This window comes from Canis aureus, chromosome 18, assembly GCF_053574225.1.
Source record: "Canis aureus isolate CA01 chromosome 18, VMU_Caureus_v.1.0, whole genome shotgun sequence".
Classification (NCBI taxonomy): domain Eukaryota; kingdom Metazoa; phylum Chordata; class Mammalia; order Carnivora; family Canidae; genus Canis; species Canis aureus.
The window spans coordinates 47,248,346-47,272,640 of NC_135628.1; the positions used below are offsets into that span (position 1 = coordinate 47,248,346).

Sequence of the window (24,295 nt, forward strand, 5' to 3'; positions counted from 1 at the left end):
AAGCTTTGTATCCCAGTAATTTTACCATCTTTCCAAGTAGAGGACAAAGATTTTGTCTTTTTCTTCTACCAGCTTTTTAACAAAAGGCTTAGAATACTGGCAGATTGAATTAGAATCCCAAAGACTGAAATCCATACAGAGAGCAACCCGTAAATGTGCAACCTTGAAGAAATCAAGCATAATTTGTTTCAGTAGTGATTAACTCTATACATAGACACATAAAACAAAACTGTTTAAAATGACTATTTGTGGGAATGAGGGTTGAGGAAAAGAGAAGATGTTTGTTTTCTACTTTCCATCTTTTGTCTTAATTGCAACCCTTAAAAATAATACTATATATTTCTTTTCTAATTAGAAAACCTAATAAAAAGCTAGGTCATTAAGTACAGAGCCTAGCAGTGTTTTTGCAGACAGCAGGAACTCAAACAGTTCAGGGTAAGTGAATAAAGGCATGCATTCTACCTGGGAGAAAGGAAACTAAGGAATATATTCCCACTAATGATTCCAGAATGGCAAAGCAGTTATTGATACTGCCTACGTATGTTTTATTCAGTGACTTTGGAAAAATCACACAGCTTCCCTAAGCCCTCAATCTGTATGTAATACAAATATCATTACACAGCACTTAAAAAACTGAGATAATTCTTATATCATTAAGAGTGACAATAAAATGTAATTGCACAAATATGCATGATTTTAAAAAGTTTTTAAAACCATGGAACTTAAATATGGAGGGAGTCACGTGAAAAAGAAAGGAGAGTAAATGAGTTATTATATTGTGTGGGTTTACAACAAGATTTTAATTTAAAAATTAGCATAAGCATATTCGTGCCCTCTGGATTAACAAAAACAAAAATAGAAAGATTTGCAAAACCCATGCAATGTACTAAAAAAGATCACTTAACTGATACAGCCCTCCCCAGTAAGTCAATTCCATGCTCCCGTGCAGCTCAGTGGCGGGAGACATCACCAGCATAGAGTACCTTGAAGAGGTATTTGGAGATGAGCCAGCCATCTGCAACTTTGGGATATCTCTTTAAAAAAAATAAACAACAACAACAACACACAAATATTTAAGAAACCTGCCATCAAGTTTACAATTGCAAACTGAATAGCCCAAATAAGATGGCTATACATTATCTGATGCAATAAACACTATGGTTGCCTAATAAATAAAATGAACTCAGTTAAAATAAATATGAGGTACACTCAGCACATAAATCAAGCTGGTCCCATGTCACCTATTCTACCAGAGAAGGGAAGGTATCTGTAAGTCATTGAACAGGTTCCCTGTTTGCTTTCAGGGCCATCATTCTTTCCCAAACAGAATACACTGATGATGACAGGGCAAAAGGAGCAAAAGCCTGACTGAATTTGTTACCTTTGCACCTCAGAATTTATAAGAATGGTAAGGAAAATTATTATTAAACAATATGCTTTATCAAGTTTTAACTTAAAGTACATTTTTTTTTGACCATTAACTTTTCTAAAAGTTACAAGCAAATTCGTTTTGAAGAACAGTTCTTGTTTCAGGGGCCTAACAGTTAAAATTTGTACTTTTATCTTTTGTAAATTATGAGAACAGCACTTAGATATCAAGTAGAATGTTCTTTAGTTTAACCAATGTTGACTGAATACCTACTTCATACAAAATACTGCTTTATTTCATACAGCTTCCAATTATTGTTTAACCACCACCATCTGGAAAAGTACTGTAAATTCTTGCTATGTTGTTTGGAAATTCCTAGTACAATTATACTAAAACTCCAAAGCCAAATTTCTAAAGTCGCATTCCCCCAAAATGATCTTTTCTTCTCTCATAACCAAACACAGAAATCTCTAAAGGGACATGGTTGCATATACTCTGTCAAATATTTGTACTCTTTATGAAACCAAACAAAACCAATCACACAGTCAGTTATATATGAAAATGAAAGGAAGAATATATATATAGTTTGTGCTATCGGCTACATCTATGTGTCGACCACAGACTCTCTATCCTCCTACTTCAACATATAACATTTTTAACAAATATTAAATTTGGAAACATATCCAAAAGGAACTATAATTTGGTACTCTAGTTGAACCCACATTATAACATACTACAAAATGAAAATAGCACTGAGATACAACTACTACAAAAATGAAAATATCTCAGCACTGAGATGTAAATCACAATAGAATGCTTTTTATTACATATATTAATAATATCAATTCTCAATGTTTAAATCACACTATCTTTGCCCTGAAAACAAAGTTATGTATCTTATTTGTAGTCATTAACATAATCAAAGAAGTTATCAAAGTAAAAACAATTTCCACGAAAATCTTACTTAAGGTATTTTACTCCAAAAAAATGTATTAAATAAGATACATCAGGGCAGCCCCAGTGGCCCAGCGATTTGGCACCGCCTTCGGCCTAGGGTGTGATCCTGGAGACCCGGGATCAAGTCCCATGTCGGGCTCCCTGCATGGAGCCTGCTTCTCTCCCTCTGCCTATGTCTCTGCCTCTCTCTCTCTCTGTCATGAATAAATAAATCTTTTTTAAAAAAAATAAATAAGATACATCATGTCTAGATTTATGTCATGATGTAATTCCTGGTATAAAGTGAGAAGCAATTACTAACTCTATTATAAATCATAATTTATAGATTAGTTTTTTAAAATCTGTTAGTATATTAGCCTTTATGTCCTCATTATACAAATGATTTTTATTTTGGCTATAAAATACTATCTGAAAATTTAAAAATTAAAATGTTTTACTTATTTGTAGGCCTTAATTGCTTTAATCATAATTTACTCTACATCAGCTGTAAGGAACCGGGGCATCCAGACGAAATAACAATCCACTAGATTCCAAATTATCTGTAATTAAATTTCAACAACTCCTTCATTTTATAGATGAGAAAGGAGAGGCCCAGAGACAGTCGGAGAGGCCCAGAGACAGTCTGCTAGACTCATCTCTGTTTGATGTAACCTCATGCTGATCTCCTCATAAGACAAGATTTGACAGATGTAGGAAAATCAGTTAATTGGTTTTCCTGGTTGGTTATGAGTTCTCACTGATAGTCTCAGAAATAAGAAAAAACAAAAAGTAAAACCAAAAAAATGAGTAGTAAACATACAGTGTGACTGGGGTGAATATTTTTCATATACAATTTAAATTCTTAGCATAGCAGTAAATGAACAAATGAGTAAGTGAACCACAAAGCTCACATTATTTCAAAGTGGCCCACTTTGCATTGTTTGGAAAAAGGTTCTCATTTGCAACTGAAATAAAAACCTTTGTTATAAAATATATTAAGGTTAAAAGAAAGTGAAAGGGTATTTTACCATTAAGTAGCTTAGAAAAACAGTTTCAACAAAATAAGTAAACCAACGTGTTTTGTTCAAAAACAAAAATCAAAAAAAAAAAAATCATTCAAATGCACCATTACAATAGTATCATATATGGTTATAGGAGGTGTTAATTTCTGAAATTTCAGTCAGAAGAAATATATACTCAGAGATGGATACAATAAAAGAATGTTGAATCATACTAACAATACAGTATTTTCTGATCCAAACAGTACTGAACTTTTAAAAACAAGTAACAGAAAATAAATCTATAATCTTTTTATTAATATGAAAATTGGCCCTCATACAGAAAAGATCACCTACCACAAATAAATTTGCCTTGGTGATAAGAATGAATATAAATTCTAATTCATGAATATGACATTTATTTTTCCATTTTTTCCTTGTTACCTCTTGTTCCAACTTTAGCTTTCTACTCATTTTGATTTCTTTGATGACTAAGCTACATTAATTATCATGATTGATATAATTTGATAAATGTTAATGACTATGCAGAAGGTGAACATCTGCCCTCACTATATTCTAATTTTTTCTCCTTCTCTGTGTATATATTTTTCTAATAAAGTTATAGACTGATGAGTTTATTTTTAAATGATCCAAGATGGAGTCTAAGAAAAGATTCCTAAGTGGATTTGTAAATTGCCGTTTGTAAGGCAAATAGCAAAACTGATTATAAATTATCAGATAGTAATTCAGATTTTTTCAAGTTTTTTTAAACTGGAAATGCCAAATAGAATATACTTTATTTTGTCACTGATAATATTCATGCAAGTTCTTATTTGAAATTTTGAATCTTCAAGCATGTATTTATATATTAAGAGAAAAATCATTCAGTGAAGGAATATTTGCAATTGTAGTATGCATGTAATTCAGCTAACAATGAATATCACCTTATTTTCTATGTGGTAATTTTTCATTTAATAGATTCTGAAATTAAATTGTACTATTACATAAAACTTATCTTAAGCTTTTAAAAGACTGCTTTAAAATTACATTTATAAAAAAATAAAAAATAAAATGACATTTATAGGTAGATGGTAGGTGCATTACAAACAAAAGTATTTGTGCATTGATTCAACAATTTTTATAAACTATCAAAAATATGAAAATATTTTACATTTAAAAACTCATGGTGACTTTATTTTTTTTAAAGATTTTATTTATTTATTCATGAGAGACAGAGATTGAGAGAGAGGCAGAGACACAGGCAGAGACAGAAGCAGGCTCCATGCAGGGAGCCCAACGTGGGACTCAATCCCGGATCTCCAGGATCAGGCCATGGGCTGAAGGAGGCACTAAACCACTGAGTCACCGGGGCTGCCCGTGGTAGTGACTTTAAAGGAAAGTTATGTAGGAAGAATTTTATTCAAATAAAATTATTAGGTTATATGAATGAACTTTTGAAATGAGAAAATCAGAAAGACATAAGAAATGAAATATCATGATGCTCTCCAAAAATGAACTGAAGTTTGTTAAACTGTGCAACCTCTTCCTTGTTCTATAAAAATGAGAAATATTTGAGCAATATTTGAGCATTAAAAGTGCTGAATTTACATAACAAAAAATAATGAGACAGCAACTTTCTATTACTGAAAATAAATAAAATATAATTTAATAATTACAAATACTGTAAGCTGCTCTACACTAATTCCACAAAAATCATCAGGTCAAATTGGAGCCCATTGTTTTTCTGGCAGAAATCCAAAGGGCTACAAACACAGATAAATAAACATAAACTGAACTACCATCAGATCATCAATTCCTCCTAAATCCAAGAATGTGGATTACCTGGTAGAATCATATATTTCTTTACGTCTCTCACATATTAAAAAAAGACATTCAAAAACATCTGAGGTCATGTTATCAATGATAGGTATTATTTAAGTATTTTCATATTATTTATTTCTGTGAGGTACTTTCATTCAAAAGTCAAATCTAAATGTAGAATCCTTAATTTGAAGGGGTTTGGGAAGGGAAGCTCATGTAAAATAAACCTAAAATTTCTCCAGAAATAACAAAGTTTAAAACTACTAGTAAATCTCTCATTCTGTAAATAAATATTTAAATTGGGGGGTTAAAATGACTCCTTAAAAATTCTGGTTTGGTGTAAAGACCATTTTGTCTAAGTACAAATACTGAAGGTATTTTTCCTGTTCTTCACCCAAAAATGCTTATAGCAAATACCATAATTAAGAGTACTACTACAAACATATGGCTCCAAACAAAAGGAAGTACCTAAATATGTGGGGATTATGTGTCTTAGAATTCTAAACATGCACAAAATTATATAAGATATTATGAAACTAAGACAAGGAAAGTATTTCAGATGTTTGAAAACAGAAATAATAAACTCTCAAGTGAAAAATGATAAGCATAAAATGAAATAATAAAATACCAATAGTAATCATGTAAAAAGACCAATAACAAGGAGAATAAAAGGCTATTATTGATCAAAATGGACTACATAAAAGCTAGTTCCGTGTGATGTAGTTTTTTTTCAATTTGAGGGTAATTAAGATAACTCCTTCCACAAAATATGCAAAGGTTATAATCAAGAAATTACAAAAAAAAAGATTTTTAATAAACATGAAAATATACTCAATCTCATTTGCACACAAATGCGAATTAAAATGAGAAAATATTTTATGTATTTCATAATAAAAGACCAAAAGATATTTTCCTCTATCAAATTAAAATTTTTGGTATTAAAATTTTTAAAAATATTAACAATAATACAATGAGGAGATGAGAAAAATAACAATTACATACATTACTGATATAATTTTCTGGTAGACAATACAACAACATATATTATAATAATAGTATATATATCAGAATGTGCACACACTGTGATTTCAGTAATTACAACTCTAAGAATTCATTAGCTATTACCATTAACAGAAAATAATTTTAAAGAAATTGGAAAACTAAAAAAAAAAAAGGAAATTAGAAAACTACGTAAACATAAATTTTCAGGAATTTAATAGCATGTTTATGAAAGAGTAAATTAGAAAAAAATAAATACAAAATCACTTTTGGTTAATTCATGCAATCGATTATGTACTTGTTAAATATGAAATGGAAACATACTCAAGAAAATAGAAAATACTTGTTCAAACAAAATCTTTCACATGAATGTTCACAGCAGCACTGTTTGTGAGAAAAAAAGGTAGAAACAATCTTGCCATTAAATAGATATACAAAATGGTATTATCAATATAATGGAATATCATTAAGCCATAAAAAATGAACTACTGATACACACTACAACATGGATGAACCTTTAAAACTTTATGCTAAGTGAAATAAGCCAAACACAAAAGGTCATATATTTTATTATTTAATTTACATGAAATGTCCAGAAGAAGTAAATTCTTAATTACTGGTTGCCAGGGGACAGGGGTAGAGAGAAAAGAAGTGATCACTTAACGGGTATTGTTTCTTTTTAGGGTGATGAAAATGTCCTGCGACTAAGCAGTACTGGTAATTGCACAATGCTGTAAATATACTAAATAGCTACGAATTATACATTTTAAAATGATTATAATGGTGAGTTTTATGATATATTAATCTCATTTAAAACTACTAAAAAGCAAAATTAAATGGAAAATACAGTATGGCCATGAAAAGATGCCTATAATATACTAAGCGCAAAATACAGATCACAGCAAAGGAAATACAAATACATATACATTCATATGCACATAAATATATAACATATGTGACAGTCATATCAGCTGCAATTATACCTGCAATTTCTGTGGAAGATTTTATTAATATTCCTACAGCTCTAAATTTGAACTTCTGGTCACTTTTTTTGAGCAGTAGGAGGAAGAGGGATGGCAAAAAAAAGCTGGTAGCCCAAGAAGATAAAAGTATATACAGAACGAGGTTAAATTAAAAAATCAAGCAGTCTACATGTCAGTTATAGGATAAAATCTTAAAGTGAAGAATGAGGCTTTTCAAAAGGCATCAGAAAAAAAAATAAGGCTACAAGCATAACAGTAAATAAAGTATAGGAATATAACTTTAATTTTAAAAGATACATGAAAAATACAGAAATTTGAGGGACACTTAAATTTTTCCAGTTACTAATTTTTTCCATCATACCTGCCTTACAGACTAAGGCTTTTTGTGTTTAGAATCTACATGTTTATTTACTACTGAGATTTAAATTTAATGTATATTCCCTATACAATTTAAGACCCTAAACCAAATTTACCACACTACATATAACCCTAGGTATTTCAAGAATTACTTGAATATTATCATTTTCTGAAATACAAAATCTGCTGTAGCTTTCCTAAATTGCCAAGTACATAACTTAAAAGGGTGTTTCTCATAACGGCCTTGTTCATTGTCTAAAAGCCAAATTCTGGTAACCTTCAGAGCCACTTTCATATCTCTTATATCATGTTTTGGCTTAAGGATATGGGTTTTTATTGGGTGAGTTGCATTCATATGTTACCACAGAAACAATTCCAGTCTCATTTTGTGTGCAAACCAAGAATCAAAAGTTGGAAAACCTTCAAAAATGAAAAAAGAAAATTCAAAAGCCAAATTAACAGGTTTATCTTTATCCATTGTTTCTAACAGTGTTTATTCTATACTTCAAAAGGTGGCCTCATGGGGAGGTAACTATTTATCATCTAAGTCAGGAAGAGCTTTGAGGTTCAAGCCAGTGTTCCTGAGCAATGCTTAGTATCATAACAGTTCAACTGAATTGAAGAAATTCTAAAATGTCAAGTCACAGACATTCTAACTTAAAAGAATTTGAATCCAGATGCTATTAGGAAAAAAGCCTCAGAAATTATTATTCTTGCATCAAGGATTCTATTTTCCAACAAATACTGAGTGCCTACCATATCTGGGGCACCAGAGACCTGGGATACATCAACAAACAAAAAGATCTTTGCCCTGGTGGAGCTTACATTTTAGTGTCGGTAAAGACAGACAATGAATAATAAACATAATACGTAAATCACATAATACATTAGAAACTAACACTAAAAAAATAGTTCAGGGAAAAGAGGTCAGGAGTGCTTGGGGATGAAAGGAAAGGAGGTGAATTATAATTTAAAATATTATGGAAGGGTTTAGGCATCATGGAGAAATTTTGAACGGATGGGGGAGTTAACCATTCAGATGTCTAAAAGTGTCTTCTATACACAGGGAACATACACTATACAACTACACTCTGGCAGGAATTTCCCTGGTGCCATCAAGAGAAAGCAAAAGATTGATGAGGCTAAGAACATAGCAATCTAAAAAGAAAAAAGGAATCCACTATATCCAAGTATAACCAGAAAATAATATTCAGAATCAAGGCAAAATCTAAATTGAATGTGAGTCAGCAAGCCCAATGTTAGTTAGTAAGTATAATTAGCAGATTCACAGGAAATCTGACACAGTGTCTCATAGTATTTGATCACCTTTTTTTTAAGGAAGTGATATATTACTAGTTGACAGCCTGTAGTCTTCTATGATACTCAGAAGCTTTTTCATTTTAATCAGTTATATTTCACACAGTCTTTACAAAATTCACTTCTGTATTCCATCCCCATACCACCTTAGCTGAAGTTTACAAGACTATTTCTGACCACTTTATTTCATGGTTTTTTTTTAATTGGAGTTCAATTTGCCAACATATGGCATGACACCCAGTGCTCATCCCATCAAGTGCCCCCCTCAGTGCCCATTCCCCAGTCACCCCCATCCCCCGCCCACCTCCCTTTCCACCACCCCTTGTTCGTTTCCCAGAGTTAGGAGTCTCTCATGTTCTGTCTCCCTTTCTGATATTTCCCACTCACTTTTTCTCCTTTTCCCTTTATTCCCTTTCACTATTTTTTTATATTCCCCAAATGAATGACACCATATAATGTTTGTATTTCATGTTTTTCTTAAACTGTCTATACTAGTCTATAATCAAAGTCACAGATGACATTTTAAAGAATTCAGTTTTAATTTTTATGCTTTTCTGCTTCTTTCCTGTATAAAGACTTTCCAGACCTGTCCAGGCAGAATGAGTTATTCCTTCTTTTGCTCACTAATAATTCTATTATAATTCAATGACTTTTCTATACACTATTATTAATGTAGCCTCCTTCTGCCCTCCAAGGACTTTCATGTGAAAGCATTCCTTAACTATCTCCCAAGACTCTTGCAGAGGGCCTACACTTATTACTAAATCAAAGATTGAGTGGAACAGAGAATAAGATATGTAGGTGTGGAAATAACCAGGAGAAACATGGGAAAGTTGGGTGGTAGGGACGGTGGGAAGAGGAAAGTATAGGTGAAATGTCAAATTTAAGACATATACTCCAGAAAAAGAAATTCATGCTATGATGCATTTCCAAAGGAGAGGTAAAGTAAGAGTTACATTTAGCCAAGAAAAATGTGGAAAGGTGATGGTAAAAGAATGTTCTTTGGGGTTTCTTTTTTCTGTGTTCTATGACAAACTACTCAACTTCCTAAAGTAACTATGGATCAAAGAGTGGGAATTTTAAGTATTACAATGAAAAAATAGGATTTTTCCCCATTTTACAATGGTTTAATGGGAAGCAACAGAATTTGGATGAGTCATATTTTTAAATTTATGGTAAATTTAATGTTGGTGTACAGTTCTATGATATTTGAAAAATGTAAGGAATAATGTAACAAAGCTCACAAGATACTTATAGTTCCAATCGTCAAACACACACACAACAACTATTCCTTTATGCTGGTGCTATAAAATTAACACCTCCCCCCAACCTAACCCCTGATCCTATTCTCTGAAACTGTAGTTTTACCTTTGCTAAAATGTCATGTAAATGGAATCATATAATATCTAACTTTCAGAGTTGTTTCTTTCACTTAACATAGTTCATATGAAATTCATTCACGTTGCTTCATATAGAAACAAGTTTTTTCCTTTTTATTGCTGAGTTTGTCCATTATATGGATATGTAGCAGTAGGTTTATCCATTCATCTCATGAAGGACATTTGGGGTGTTTCCAGTTTTAGCGATTATGGATAAATTTACTATAAACAGGTCTTTGCATAAACGTAAGTTTTCATTTTTCTTGAGTAAAGGAGTGGGATTTCTGGGAAGCCTTTTTGCATTCCCACCAGTAACATATAAAAATTCCAATTTACTCACATTGCCATCAGAATTTCATACAGATTTGTAGGACCTGTGTATTTAACTGCATTTCCTGAATGACTAATGGTGTTGGGCATCTTTTCATGTGATCACTTGGCATATGTGTATTGTCTTTGGTGAAGTATCATTTTTATTTTTAAGATTTATTTATTCATGATAGACATAGATAAAGAGAAAGGCAGAGACACAGGCAAAGGGAGAAGCAGGCTCCATGCCAGGAGCCTGACACACTCGATCCCAGGACCCCAGGATCGCGCCCTGGGCCAAAGGCAGGCGCCAAACTGCCGAGCCACCCAGGGATCCCCTGAATTATCATTTTTTAAAAATATTTTATTTATTCATTAGAGACACAGAGAGAGAGAGAGGCAGAGACACAGGCAGAGGGAGAAGCAGGCTCCATGCAGGGAGCCCAGCCCGATGTGGGACTCAATCCTGGGACTCCAGGATCATGCCCTGAACCGAAGGCAGGCGCTCAACCGCTGAGCCACCCAGGCATCCCAAAGTATCAGTTTTAAATTGGGTTGTTTTCATATTATTAAATTTTTATAGTTCTCTGTATGTTCTGGGTTCAAGATATGATCTGCAGCTAATCCCAGCCCGTGACTTATTCACTTAACAGTGTCTTCTGGAGGATGAAAATTGTTAATTTTGATAAGGTTCACTTTACGTTTTTGTTTTTATAGACTGAGCTTCTGTTATTACATCTAAAATCTATTAGCCTAACTGAATATAACAAAGGTGTTCTGGATTTTTAAGATTGTTATACTTTTCATATTTTAAATTTGGTCTATGTCCATTTTGAATTAATTTTTCTATGTGGAAAAAAAATTTTCTATGTGGTATAAGGGATGGCTCAATGTTCATTTTTTGCATATAGGTATCTCATTATTCCAGTACTATCTGTTGAAAAAGATTATCATTTCACCAGGACATTGCCTTTTCATCTTTGCCAAAAACCAATGAAGCACAGTTGTGTGGGTATACTTCCAGACTCTATGCCACTCTCTTTACCTACCTACTATCTATGCTTTCACTAATAACACACTGTTTTACTCACTGTATCTTGATAGTAAGTTTTAAAATCAGATAGTTTGAGTGCACAACTCTGTTCTTCCTTATGAAACTGTTTAGCCTGTTTTGTCTGCCCATATAAAGAATTAGTTTGATTTCTATAAAAAACCCTGCTAAGACTCTGCAACTGAATTGAATCTACAGACCAATATGGAAAGAACTGACCTCTTAATTTCAGTTTTGGAAGAATTATCTTATCCAAAATGTCAGCAGTACTAAAGTAGAGAAACCCTATGGTAGACTTCTGCAGACGCCTACTACAGACGAAACATTTTTGTTTACCCATTATTGAAACCTAATCCCCAGTGTGATGGTATTTGGAGGTGGAGCCTTTGCAAAGTAATTAGGTCATAAACCCTCATGAATGGGATTAGGGCCTTTATAAAATAGACCCCAGAAAGCTCCCTAATTCCTTCTCCCATTTGAAGACAAAAGCAAAAAGATAGTAGCTATGAACCAAGAACCAGACTCTCACCAGACACATCTGCCAGTCACATGATCTTAGATTTACCAGTCTCCAGAAGCATAAGAAATCAATTTCTGTTGTCTATATGCCACCTAGTCTATGGTATTCTTCTATGGAAGCCAAAACAGATTAACATAATGCCCTTTAAGGAAGTTCTCTTCTAATACCTGTTTGGTGAAGAAGTTGTATCATAAATAAATGCTGAAACTCTGCCAAATGATCTATTAAGATAATTCTGTGATTATGATTCTTTAATCTTCTTTTTTTAATGTTAATAAGATGAAAAAAATGTTAATAAGATGAAATACATTAATTGATTTTCAAATATTGAAATGCCCTTGCCCACCAAGAGTATAGGTATATAGTTTCCTTTTCTTGTAATATTTTGCCTAGTGTTGCTAGGTCAGGCTAATGAGGTCAGTTTATGAGGTCAGTTTAACACTGACTTCATAAAATGAGATGGGAAGTACGGTTTCTTCTTTTGGGGAATGAGAAGGATTACTATTATTTCTTTCTTAAACAGCTGGTCACAATCAACACATGAGCCCTATGTAGGCTTTGAGTTTTGTTTGAAGGTATTTTATTTAATTTAATAGATACAAAACTAGTTAGATTATCAATTTCTTTGTATGTTTTGTTAGGATTTGTCTGTCAAGAAATTTGTCCATTTCATCCAAGTTGTCAAATTTATGGTCAGAGTTGTTCACAATATTCACTTATCTTATGAACACAGAGTCTGTAGTAATGCCCTCTTTCATTCCTGATATTGGTATTCTGTGTCTTCTCTTTTTCTTGGTCAGTATAACTAGAGGTTTATGAATTCTATTAATGTTTTCAAACAACTAGCCTTTCATGTCATTGGTTTTATTTATTCTTTTTCGGGTTTTTTATTTCACTGATTTCTACATTTATTTATTTGCTTGCTTGATTTGGGTTTTTTCTTTTCTTTTTTTTTTTTAGTTACTTAGGATGGAAGTTTAGATTGTTGACCTTAGACATTTCTTCTTTTCTAATATAAGCTTTTAGTGCTTTAAATATCCTAAGCACTGCTTTAATTGAATCTCACAAATTTTGATGTGATGTATATTCATTTTTCATTCAGCTCAAAATACTTTATTATTAGATTTTTTTTAAATAAAGTTCACCCATTTCTTTTACCCTCTCATCTCTCACCTCTGGAAGCACCCATTTGTTCTCTATATCTGTGAGCTTGATATTTTAAATTTTTTATTATATTTTGACTCTGCATAAGAGAGATCATATAGTATTTGTCTTTCTCTGGCTTATTTCACTTAGCATAATGCACTCGAGATCCATGCATGTCACAAATGGCAAGATTTCATTCTTTTTTTATATCAGAATATTCCATGTGTATATATGCAATATCTTCTTTATCTATTCATCCATTGATGGACACAATTTGTTTCCATATCTTGGCTACTGTAAATAATGCTGCAATGAACATGGGGGTGCAGATATCTTTTTGAGTTAGTTTTCTTCAGATAAATAGCCAGAAGAAGAATTGCTAGATCATATGGTAGTTCTATTTTTAATTTTTTAATGAACCTCCATACTGTTTTCCATAGTGACGGCACCAATTTACATGCTCACCAACCAATAGTGCACAAGAGTTCCCTTTTATCTACATCCTCACCAGTACTTGCTATTTCTTGTCTTTTTGGCAATAGCCATTCTGACAGGTGTGAAGTATTATCTTACTGTGGTTTTGATCTCCATTTCCTGATAAGTGATGCTGAACATCTTTTCATGTACCTGTTAGCTATCTCTATGTCTTCTTTGAAAAATGTCTATTTAGATGTTCTGCCCATTTTATTTTTCTTAATTTTATTTAAATTCAATTTGCCAACATATAGTATAACACCCAGTGCTCATCTCATCATGAGCCCTCCTTAATGCCCATTGCCCAATTACCCTTTCCCCTCACCTTCCTCCCCTTCTGCAACCCTTTGCTTGTTTCCCAGAGGTAGGAGTCTCTCATGGTGTTTGTCTTTAATTTTTCGCCACTCAGTTTTCCCCCTTCCCTTATGGTCCCTTTCACTATTTCTTAGATTCCACATATGAGTGAAACCATATGGTAATTATCTTTTTCTTTAAGATTTTATTTATTTATTCATAGAGATGCAGAGAGAGAGAGAGAGAGAGGGAGAGAGGCAGAGACACAGGCAGAGGGAGAAGCAGGCTCCATGCAGAGAGCCTGACGTGGGACTCGATCCAGGGTCTCCAGGATCACGCCCTGGGCTGCAGGCAGCGCTAAACCGCTGCACCACCGGAGCTGCCCCGGTAATTATCTTCTTCTGACTGACTTATTTCACTCAGCATAATACCCTCCAGTTCTATCCACATCAAATGTAAATGGTAGGTTTTTGTCCTTTCTGATAGCTGAGTAATATTCCATTGTGTGCATGTATACACACACACACACACAATCTTCTTTATCCATTCATCTGTCGAAGGACGTCGTGGCTCCTTCCGTAGTTTGGCAATTGTGGACATTGCTGCTGTGAACATTGAGTTGCAGGTGTCCCGTCATTTCATAACATCTGTACCTTTGGGGTAAATACCCAGTAATGTAATTACTGGGTCATAAGGTAACTCTGTTTTTAACTTCTTGAGGAACCTCCATACCATTTTCCAGAGTGGCTGCACCAGCTTGCATTTCCACCAACAAATAGTGCAAGAGGGTTCCCATTTCTCCACATCCTTGCCAACACTTGTTGTTTCCTGTCTTGCCGTTCTCACTGGTGTGAGGTGGTATCTCATTGTGATTTTGATTTGTATTTCCCTGATGGCAAGTGATGTGGAGCATTTTTTCATATGCTTGATGGCCATTGGAGAAATGTCTGTTTATGTCTTCTGACCATTTGACTGAATTGTTTGTTTCTTGGTTATTGAGTTTGATAAATTCTTTACAGATCTTAGATACTAGCCTTTTATCTTATATGTCTCCAGATTAGGGGAGTTCTCAGCTATGATTTGTTCAAGCACGCTTTTGGTCCTCTCTCTCTCTCCACATCCTCTGGAATCCCAATAAGACAAATGTTATTCTTTCTCAAACTACCATTTGATTCTCAGTCTCTCCTTCCCGGCTCTTAGTTCTCTCTTTTCCTCAGCTTCCTTTCTTTCATTCAACTTGTCTTCTATGTCACTCTCTCTTCTGCCTTCATTTACCCTAGCTGTTAGAACATCCAGTTTAGATTGCATCTCAGTTAAAGTATTTGTAATTTCAGCCTGATTAGGTCTCATTTCTGCAATAAGAGATTCCCTAGAGTCTTTTCCCTAGTGCTTTTTTTCACGAGCCTCCAGTAATTTTGTAATCCTGAATTCTATCTCTGACATTTTACTTAAATCCATATCCATTAGATCTGTGGCAGAGAGTATCACTTCTCATTCTTCCTTTTGTGGTGAATTCTTCCTTCTAGTAATTTTGTCCAGTGCAGAAAGTATATGAGTGAACAGAATAAAAAATATCAACCATGACCCAAGCAAAATACACCCTAGACAATTCCAAAGAGGTCAGGGACCAGAAAATAGAAGAAAAAAGACAACGGAAGTAACAAATTTAAAAATAATAAAAATTTTTAAAGGGGGGAGGAGATAGTGGGGAGAGAGAATATAGTCTCACATAGTGGACCAAGATGGTGATCCTCTTGGTTCTGAGTATATTTTGGTCTGTACGTTGGAAGATACTAAGTTCAAAATTTATATAAAAAATCAAAACATAATAGAGAAATAACAGCAACAACAACAAAAACAAGAAGAAAAAAGGGGGTAGAATGGGAAGGAAGAGAGAATATAATCTCTCAGAGTGGACCAACATAGTGCTCTACTTGGTTCTGAGTGTATTTTGGCCTGTATGTTAAAAAAGGTACTAAATTCTAAAACTATAAAACAAAATAGAACAAAACAAATAAAACCCCCAAACTTATATATATATAAAAATTAAATTGAATATGTTGAAAGGAAACCAAAAATGAAAAATATACCTATGACATGTAATTGTAAAAAATATGAAAGTCAAAAAGGAAAAAAAAAACTTAAAAACAGAGTTCATAAAACATTGTAGTTAGATGTGAAAAAGAAAGAATATTGGAAACTTTTAACCTGAAAGATAAAGGAATCATAAGGAAAAAAAATCTTGAATTCTATATACTATTCTCTTTCAGTCCTGGAGTTTCCCAGTGCTCCTTGGTCAGTAAACTTGCTGTTCCCCTGTTCTTCCAGCTGATTTTCTGGTGAAGGAGCCTGCTGTGCTGATTCTCAGGTGTCTGTGCCTAAGTAGAGATGTCCTGCCCCTTGCCAGGTGAGGGTGCTCAGTGTAAGCTGCTTGCCCTGTGAGGTCTTTGTTTCCTAGAAGTCACACCTCTCTTGCAAGAAGTGGTCACTTTTCTATTTATAGAAAGTATAAATTTCTATTTATAGAAAAGTGTCAGGCTGGATTGAAAGCTAATTTGAGGGACCAGATGAAACGAGGACCCATACTATTCCACCATTTTGCCTCCTTCATTCTGCCTATTTTAAAATCGATTTGTTTTTGCTATTGAGTTGTAAGGAGTTCTTTATGTATTTTAGATATTAACCCCTTATCAGATATGCAACTTGCAAATATTTTCTCCCATTCAGTAGGTTGCCTTTTCATTTGGTGGATCTCTTTGCTTTGTAGAAACGTTTAGTTTGGTGTAGCTTTTTATTTATTATGGCTTGTATTGCTTTTGCTTTTGGTGTCAGATTTCAAAAATAATCACCAAGATCTAGAGTTTACAGCCTATGTTTTCTTGTAGGAGTTTCTTCAGGTCTTGCATTCACCTTTAATCCATTTTTAGTTAATTTATTGTGTACAGGAGAAGAAAGTGGTCTAGTTTCATTCTTTAACATGTGGCTATCCAATTATCTAACACCATTTATTGAAGACAATGTCCTTTCCCCACTGTATATTCTTGTATATTGCTATAAATTAATTGACCATAAATATGTGAGTTTATTTCTGGGCTCTCTATTTTGTTCCATTGATCTATGATTCTGTTTTCATGCCAACATCATGCTATTTTAATTAATAAAGATTCATAAGATAGCTTGAAATCAAGCTGATATGATACCTTCAGTTTTGTTCTTTCTCAAGACTGCTTTAGCTATGTGGGGTCTTGTATGGCTTCCTACATACTTTAGGACTGTTCTATTTCTGTGAAAAAAACCACTGGATAGGGATTACTTTAAATCTTAGATTGCTCTGGGTAGTATGGACATTTTAACCATATTAATTCTTCCAATTCATGAGCACAGAATATCTTTGCATTTATGTTTTATTCAATTTCTTTCATTGCTGTCTTGTAGTTTTCAATATACAAGTCTTTTACCTCATTTAAATTAATTCGTGGGTATTTTATTCTTTTTGATGCAACTATAAATGGGATTGTTTTCTTAATCTCTTTTTGAAACTTCATTGTTAGTGTATAGAAATACAACAGATTTTTGTGTACTGATTTTGTATCCTGCAATTTCACTGAATTTATTAGTTCTAATAGTTTTTTAATGGAGCCTGTAGAGTTTTCTATGTATAATGTCATGTCATCTGCAAATAGTGACAGTTTTATTTCTTCCTTCTGAATGTGGATGCCTTTTATTTCTTTTTCTTGCCTAACTGCTCTGGTTAGGACTTTCAATACTATGCTGAATGAAAAGTGGTAGAGTGAGTACTCTTGTCTTATTCCTTATCTTAGAGGAAAAGCTTTTAGCTTTTCACTGTTGAGTATGGGGTTAGTTGTGGGCTTGTCATATATGGTCTTTATTATGTTGAAATGTGTTCCCTCTAAATCTGTTTCATTGAGAATGTTTATTTAAAAAATGGATGAATTTTGTCAAAATTCTGAGATAATCATGATTTTTATCCTTTGTTAATGCAGTGTATCACACTGATTGACTTGCAGATGCTGTATCAGCTTTGCATCCCTGGAATAGTTCCCACTTGATCATGGTGTATGATATTTTTAATGTGTTGCTGAATTGTTAGCTAATATTTAGTTGAGGACTTGTGCATCTATGTTCATCAGGGATACTGGTCTTTAATTTTTTCTTGTGACATGTTCTCGTCTAGGATGCCTTTTCATTTGTAATTTTCCTTGAGACTTCCTCTTTGACTCAAGTTATTTATAAGTTTTAAAAATTTTTCCAAATATTTGGTGATTTTTCATATCTTTGTTTTTAATTTCTAGGTTAATTGTTTATAATCAGACAACATACTTTATATGACATAAATTCTTTTAAATTTGTTAAAGGTTGTGCTATGCCTCAGAATTAGATCTTTCTGAATATTCAGAAATAATTTGCCCTTGAAAAGAATATACATTCTGTAGTTGTTGAATGAGCTGTTTTATAAAAGTCAATTAAGTCAGTTGGTTGATATGTTGTTCAGATCTTTTCTGTCCTTACTGGTTTTAGGTCTACTTGATCTATTATTATGAAAGGACTGCTGAAGATGCCATGTAGAATTGTGGATTTTTCTATTTTTTAATTCTCTAGTCAGTTCTATAAGCTTTTACTTTTTGAATCTCTGTTGTATAGGATTTTTTTATCTTTTTTTTTTAATTTTTTTTTTTTTTTTTTTTTATGATAGTCACAGAGAGAGAGAGAGAGAGAGAGAGAGAGAGAGAGGCAGAGAAACAGGGAGAGGGAGAAGCAGGCTCCATGCACCGGGAGCCCGATGTGGGACTCGATCCCGGGTCTCCAGGATCACGCCCTGGGCCAAAGGCAGGCGCTAAACCGCTGCGCCACCCAGGGATCCCGGATTTTTTTATCTTAACAAACTCTTTTATTATATAAATGTCCACCTTCCATCCCATTAATTTTCCTTATTGTGAACTCTACTTTGCCTGATGTTAAATATAGTCCACTCCAATTTTGTTTCATGCAGTATCTTTTTCTATCTTTTTACTTTTAACCCATCTGTATCGATATATTTAAAGCAAATTTCTTTGTACATTGAGTCTACTTTTTTTACCCAATCTCTTTTAATTGGTGCATCATTTATATTTACTATTTCAAATAAATAATGTACACCTAACGCATTTACTAATGTGGTTGGATTCAGGTTTACTATTTTATTGTTTTCTCTTTAACCCTTTTTTTCTCCCTTCCTTTAGATCATTTGAATATTTTTAGCATTCCATTTTTTTAAAAAAGACTTTTATTTATTCACAAGAGACACAGAGTGAGAGAGGCAGAGACACAGGCAGAGGGAGAAGCAGGTTCTATGCAGGAAGCCCAACGCAGGACTTGATCCCGGGACTCTGGGATCATGCCCTGAGCCACAGGCAGATGCTCAACTGCTGAGCCACCTAGGTATTCCTTTAGCATTCCATTTTAATCTATTTATTGGCTTTTTGGCTACATCTCTTAGCATTTTTATAGTTAGTGCTTTAGCACTTACAAAATAATACCTAATCTTTAACAGTCTAGAGTTTTTATTTTATTATTTCAAGTAAAATAGATGACGACAGTCCCTTTACTTTCTGCTTTCTATTTTAAATGTCACTTATAATAAAAAAATAAAAAAATAAATGTCACTTATATATGAAATCATAAAACCTCCAAACCAATGTTGGTAATTTTAATTTTTTATCATATATTAAAGATTGTAAAAAGAGAAAAAAATCTTCTATTTGACTTAGTCACCATTTCTGTTGTCCTTTCTTCATTGATGCAGTTCCAAGTTTCCCTCTGGTATCATCTCCATTTATAAAAGGAAGGAATTTTGTTAGCATTTCCGGTCTTCCAGTAACAATTCTAGTTTTCTTTCATCTGAGTATTTGCTTTGCCTTCACTACTGAAGTATGCTTTCACTGGATATAGAATTCTGAGTTTGCGGTTCTTTTCTTTTAGAACTTTAAAGATATTGTTTCACTGTTGTCTGCTATAACTTTTGCTGTTGTCCAATAGGTCTTGAATGCTCTGTTCTTCAGACTAGGTAATTCCTACTGATCTATTTTCAAATTCATAAAGATCTCTATTATCTCCATACTGCTAGGGTCCCACATAGTGTTTTCAGATATTATACTTCTGTATTCTAAAATTTCCATTTGTTCTTTTCAAGGTTTGTACTTCTCAATTCAGAATTTTTTTTTTTTTACCATTTCAAGAATATTTACATCTTGCAGCACACAGTTATAATGGCTGCTATAATATCTTTGGTAATTAATCTCAGGATTGACATCTTTGTCTTTTTTTTTTTGAGAAATGGTCATATTTTCCTAGTTATTCATTTGTGAAGCAATTTTAGGTTTTATGTTAGATGTTTTTAATATTATATTTAAACTCTGAATTCTGTTAAAATCCTTTGGAGTATGTTGATTTTTCTTTTGCTTTTTTTTGGTAGGCAATCAACCTGGTTAAATTCAGATAGCCAAGTTCTTTCTTGCCTTATATGGGCAGAAATTCCAATATAAGTTGAATTCTTTGGGTTTGGCCCCTATATATGCCATTCTGGGACTTGGGCAGTATCCTAACTCAGTCCTCAGAATCTTGGGTATGAAGCCAGGACTCATGCTGGTCATTAGCATACAGAATTAGGACATTCTTTTTTCCAGCTCTCTCTTCCCTGATACAATCTCCAGCTCCAAGGTCCCTCTTTTATTAATTTCTCTAGGCTTATGGAAGGTTTTTCCCTTCTATCAGAACTTCTTTACCCCTTTCCCCCACTGTCAAACAGATCTGGGCAACTGAAGCTGCACTTGGGTGAAAAGCAGCAAGGAAAAAGAGAAAAAATGGGAAGATTCCAACACTCCCTGACTCACAGAAGTTCTTTTTCCTTATCCTCTGACCAGAAAGAGAAGGTTACTGTTGGAGTTTTTGCTATCTGCAATTAAGAACTGATACCTTCACCAGTTAAAGCTGAGGATATAGGAGGGGGAAAAAAAAACACAGGAAACTCACTCCTATAACAATTCCTCTTCAAATTTTGATATCTCTCCCCAATCTGGCTCCTACTGTTTATTTTTCAAAGTAGACAAGTAGTTGTTTTCTGTATTCTGTCCAGAGTTTTTAGATGCAATCAATAGGAGAGTGTGGTATGGACTTAATTATGTACCTCTAAAGTCATCTGTTGAAGTCCTAACACCTAATGTGATCATATAGGTAATTATGGTTGAATGAGCTCATAAGCGTGGGTTCCTGATCATATTGGACTAGTTTTCTTATAAGCAAGGACATCAGAAAGTACACGCTCATTCTCTCCACTGTGTGAGGATGCAGCAAGGTGACCATCTACAAGCCAAGGAAAAAAGTTCTCACCAGAATCACAATCAGCCAGCACCTTGATTTTGGACTTTCCAGCCTCCAGAACTGTGAGGAAAAAACATTTCTGTTGTTTAAGTCACCCAGTCTGTGGAATTTTGCTATAGCAGCCTGAGCAGACTAAAACAGACAGTTTGGACAGTAGTGGGCTTACTCCGTCTGGCTAGATCTGTAAGTTCATTTATCTTTTTCCATTATATTTTTTTTTAAGATTTAATTTATTTGAGAGAGCACAAGCAAAGGGAAAGAGAGAAGCAGATTCCCCACTGAGCAGAGACCCCCCAATGCAGGGCTCAAACCCAGGACCCTGGGATCATGACTGAGCCAAAGGCAGCTACTTAACTGAGTGAGCCATCCAGGTGCCCCCCATTGTAATTTTGAAGGCCATAATATGGTAAAGTGTAATAAAAGACATAAGAGAAATAGAAACCATGCTACCTGTAAAAGGATACAGTAGAAAGATAAGAGAAGTTTTCTTAGTAAATTTGCCAGAGATAAGAAGAATGAAATGAAAAATTCAGAATGCACTTCTGGAGGAAAGAAGAAAGAGAAAAACCATCAATAAGAAAAGCTTATTAAGAAGAGGCTAGGGGGATGCCTGGGTGGTGCAGTTGGTTAAGCATCTGATTCTTGGTTTTGACTCAAGTCCTGATCTCAGGGTCCTGAGATAGAGCCCCATGTTGGGCTCTGCACTGAGACTTTCCCTCTCCTTCCATATCTCTCCCTGAGCATTCTCTCTCTAAAATAAATAAATAAATCTTGAGAGAGAGAGAGAGAGAGAGAGAGAGAGAGAGAGAGAGAGAGAACTGGCTAGAAAGAAAGGAATAGGAAGAAAACAGAAGAATGCAGAACTGGAAAATGAAATGACTATGCAAATAAAAGCTTCAGTGGGTAATAACCAAGAGTATATCTCGTGCTCAAGTAGAAAAGAAACTTACAGGGCACCTGGGTGGCTCAACTGGTTAAACGTCTGCCTTTGGCTCAGGTCATGATTCCAGGGTCCTCTATCAATCCCCATGTCAGGCTCCCAGATCAGCGGGGAGTCTGCTTCTCCCTCTGCCCTTCCTCCCGCTCATGCTCTCTCTCTCTTTCTCTCTCATATAAATAAAATCTCATTTTTAAAAAAGAACCTTCCATCCAAAGGAACAAAAAAGAAATTAAAACACAAGTCCAGAGAATGGAAATAGGTAGGCTCATATAAATACACACAGGAAAAAGGGCATGTCTTAACTTAAGAAAATATATGTTATATGCTATACCACACATTAACATATATAATGCAGTGATGATATATTACAGTATATATAACATATACTATGCAAATATACATACATGTTGGAGAGTATCTCCAACAGACTCCCTGCGGAACACAGAGCCCTACTCAGGGCTCAACTCAATCCCAGGACCCTGACATCATGACCTGAGCTGAAATCAAGAGTCCAATGCTTAACAAACTGCACCACCCAGGCACTCCTGAGTATTCAATGAAACATATTTTTAATCACATGACAACAGAGCCTATCTAAAAAGGAACTAATGAACACTTAAAATTAGGACCACAGCTGTCTTATCTCAATGTTACATACATTGCCCATTAAGTTTAACTATTCACTCAAATCAACCACAAAGGGCAAGGATAACTTTCAAAGAAGAAAAGGAGAAAGTTTTGGAGCTCTCTTTAGATATATCAATAATTTGTCTATGGAGTGGGAAACATGGAATTTGAGGACCATCGCTTTTCTACCCAACACAAAATAGGAGAATTAAAAATTCTGGATAAAATATAACAAACACACTTTAAAATATGGTTAGTACATTGGAGTGCCCAGAAGTCTCAGTTGGTTAAGTGTCTGACTCTTGGTTTCCACTCAGGTCATGACCTCAGTGTCATGGGATAGAGCCCTCCTCAGCTCTGGGTTCAGCTGTAAGTCTACTTCAGATTCTCTGCCTCTCCCTCTGCTTCTCCCACTGCTCTCAAAAAATAAACAAATCTATGTTTTTAAAATTTCTTTTAAAATTTATTCATTTGAGAGAGAGAGGGAGCATGAGCAGGGTAAAGGGTCAGAGGAAGAAGGAGAAGCCGGTTACCCAATGAACAGGAAGTCTGACTCAGGGCTTGATCCCAGGATCATGAGCTGAGCCAAGGTAAATGCTTAATCACTGAGCCACCCAGATACCCCAGTAAATACATCTTTAAAAAATAAATATATATAATATAGTTAGTATATGAAAAAAATCACAGAAATTCTTAAGCCAAAAATGGTAAGTAAATAGAAAATAAGGGAATCTATAAAACCCCTAAAACTGAATATACCACAATAGGCTCAAAATACAGAGAGCAAAAATAGACATATCTGTAAGAATCACCTGATTAATCCATCATAATAACAAAGGTTTTAAACTTTTAAGTTATTAATAGATCAAGCTGTCAAAAATGAACACTTGAGAAACATTAACAATTAGAGAATACACATTCTTCTCAAGATGAAACATTTATGAAAACTAACCATAAGCTAGGCCATTAAGCAAAACTTACAAATTTCAAAAAATCTGCCATGCAGGCCAAATTCCTTGATCATTTTGTTAACATAGAAATAAAAATTAATAGGTAAAATTCTTATTTCCAGTAACATTAAAAATTAACTTCTAAATAACACATAAGCCAAAAAAGAGATAATAATGAAAAGTAGAAATTACCTAAAAATGAATATTAATAAAAATATTGTATTTCCCAACTTATATATGTAAGCAAAGCAGTACTTGGAGAGAAGGTTGAAAAATAATCTGGTAGGAGTCCAACATAATAAAACAGACTCAAAGAAAACAGAAGAAACAATGGTGTCATTAACATACACTAATGATCAAAAAAGCCATAAGTTAATTACTTGAAAGACTAAGAAAATTAACAAATCTCTGGCAATAATGTTTACGAAAAAAGAAGAAAAAGAACTAA

General features: G+C 33.9%; 2 protein-coding genes across 14 annotated transcripts in view; one reads left to right on the forward strand and one right to left on the reverse strand.

Annotated features, from left to right (window-relative positions):
* Positions 1–24,295, reverse strand: part of RUNDC3B (RUN domain containing 3B) — a 147,362-nt gene that overhangs the window by 97,047 nt on the left and 26,020 nt on the right. For 9 of the 13 annotated variants that reach the window (XR_013357034.1, XM_077857102.1, XM_077857114.1 and 6 more), the window contains exon 3: positions 984–1,034. The exons of the other annotated variants lie outside the window; for them this stretch is intronic. Coding sequence is in view for 8 of the 9 variants with exons in the window: in XM_077857102.1 (XP_077713228.1) it covers positions 984–1,034 (51 nt within the window). In the remaining variant the exon portion in view is untranslated. The remainder of the gene's footprint in view (positions 1–983; positions 1,035–24,295) is intronic. 13 annotated transcript variants of the gene reach the window in all.
* Positions 1–24,295, forward strand: part of ABCB1 (ATP binding cassette subfamily B member 1) — a 206,545-nt gene that overhangs the window by 16,894 nt on the left and 165,356 nt on the right. The window lies entirely within an intron of this gene.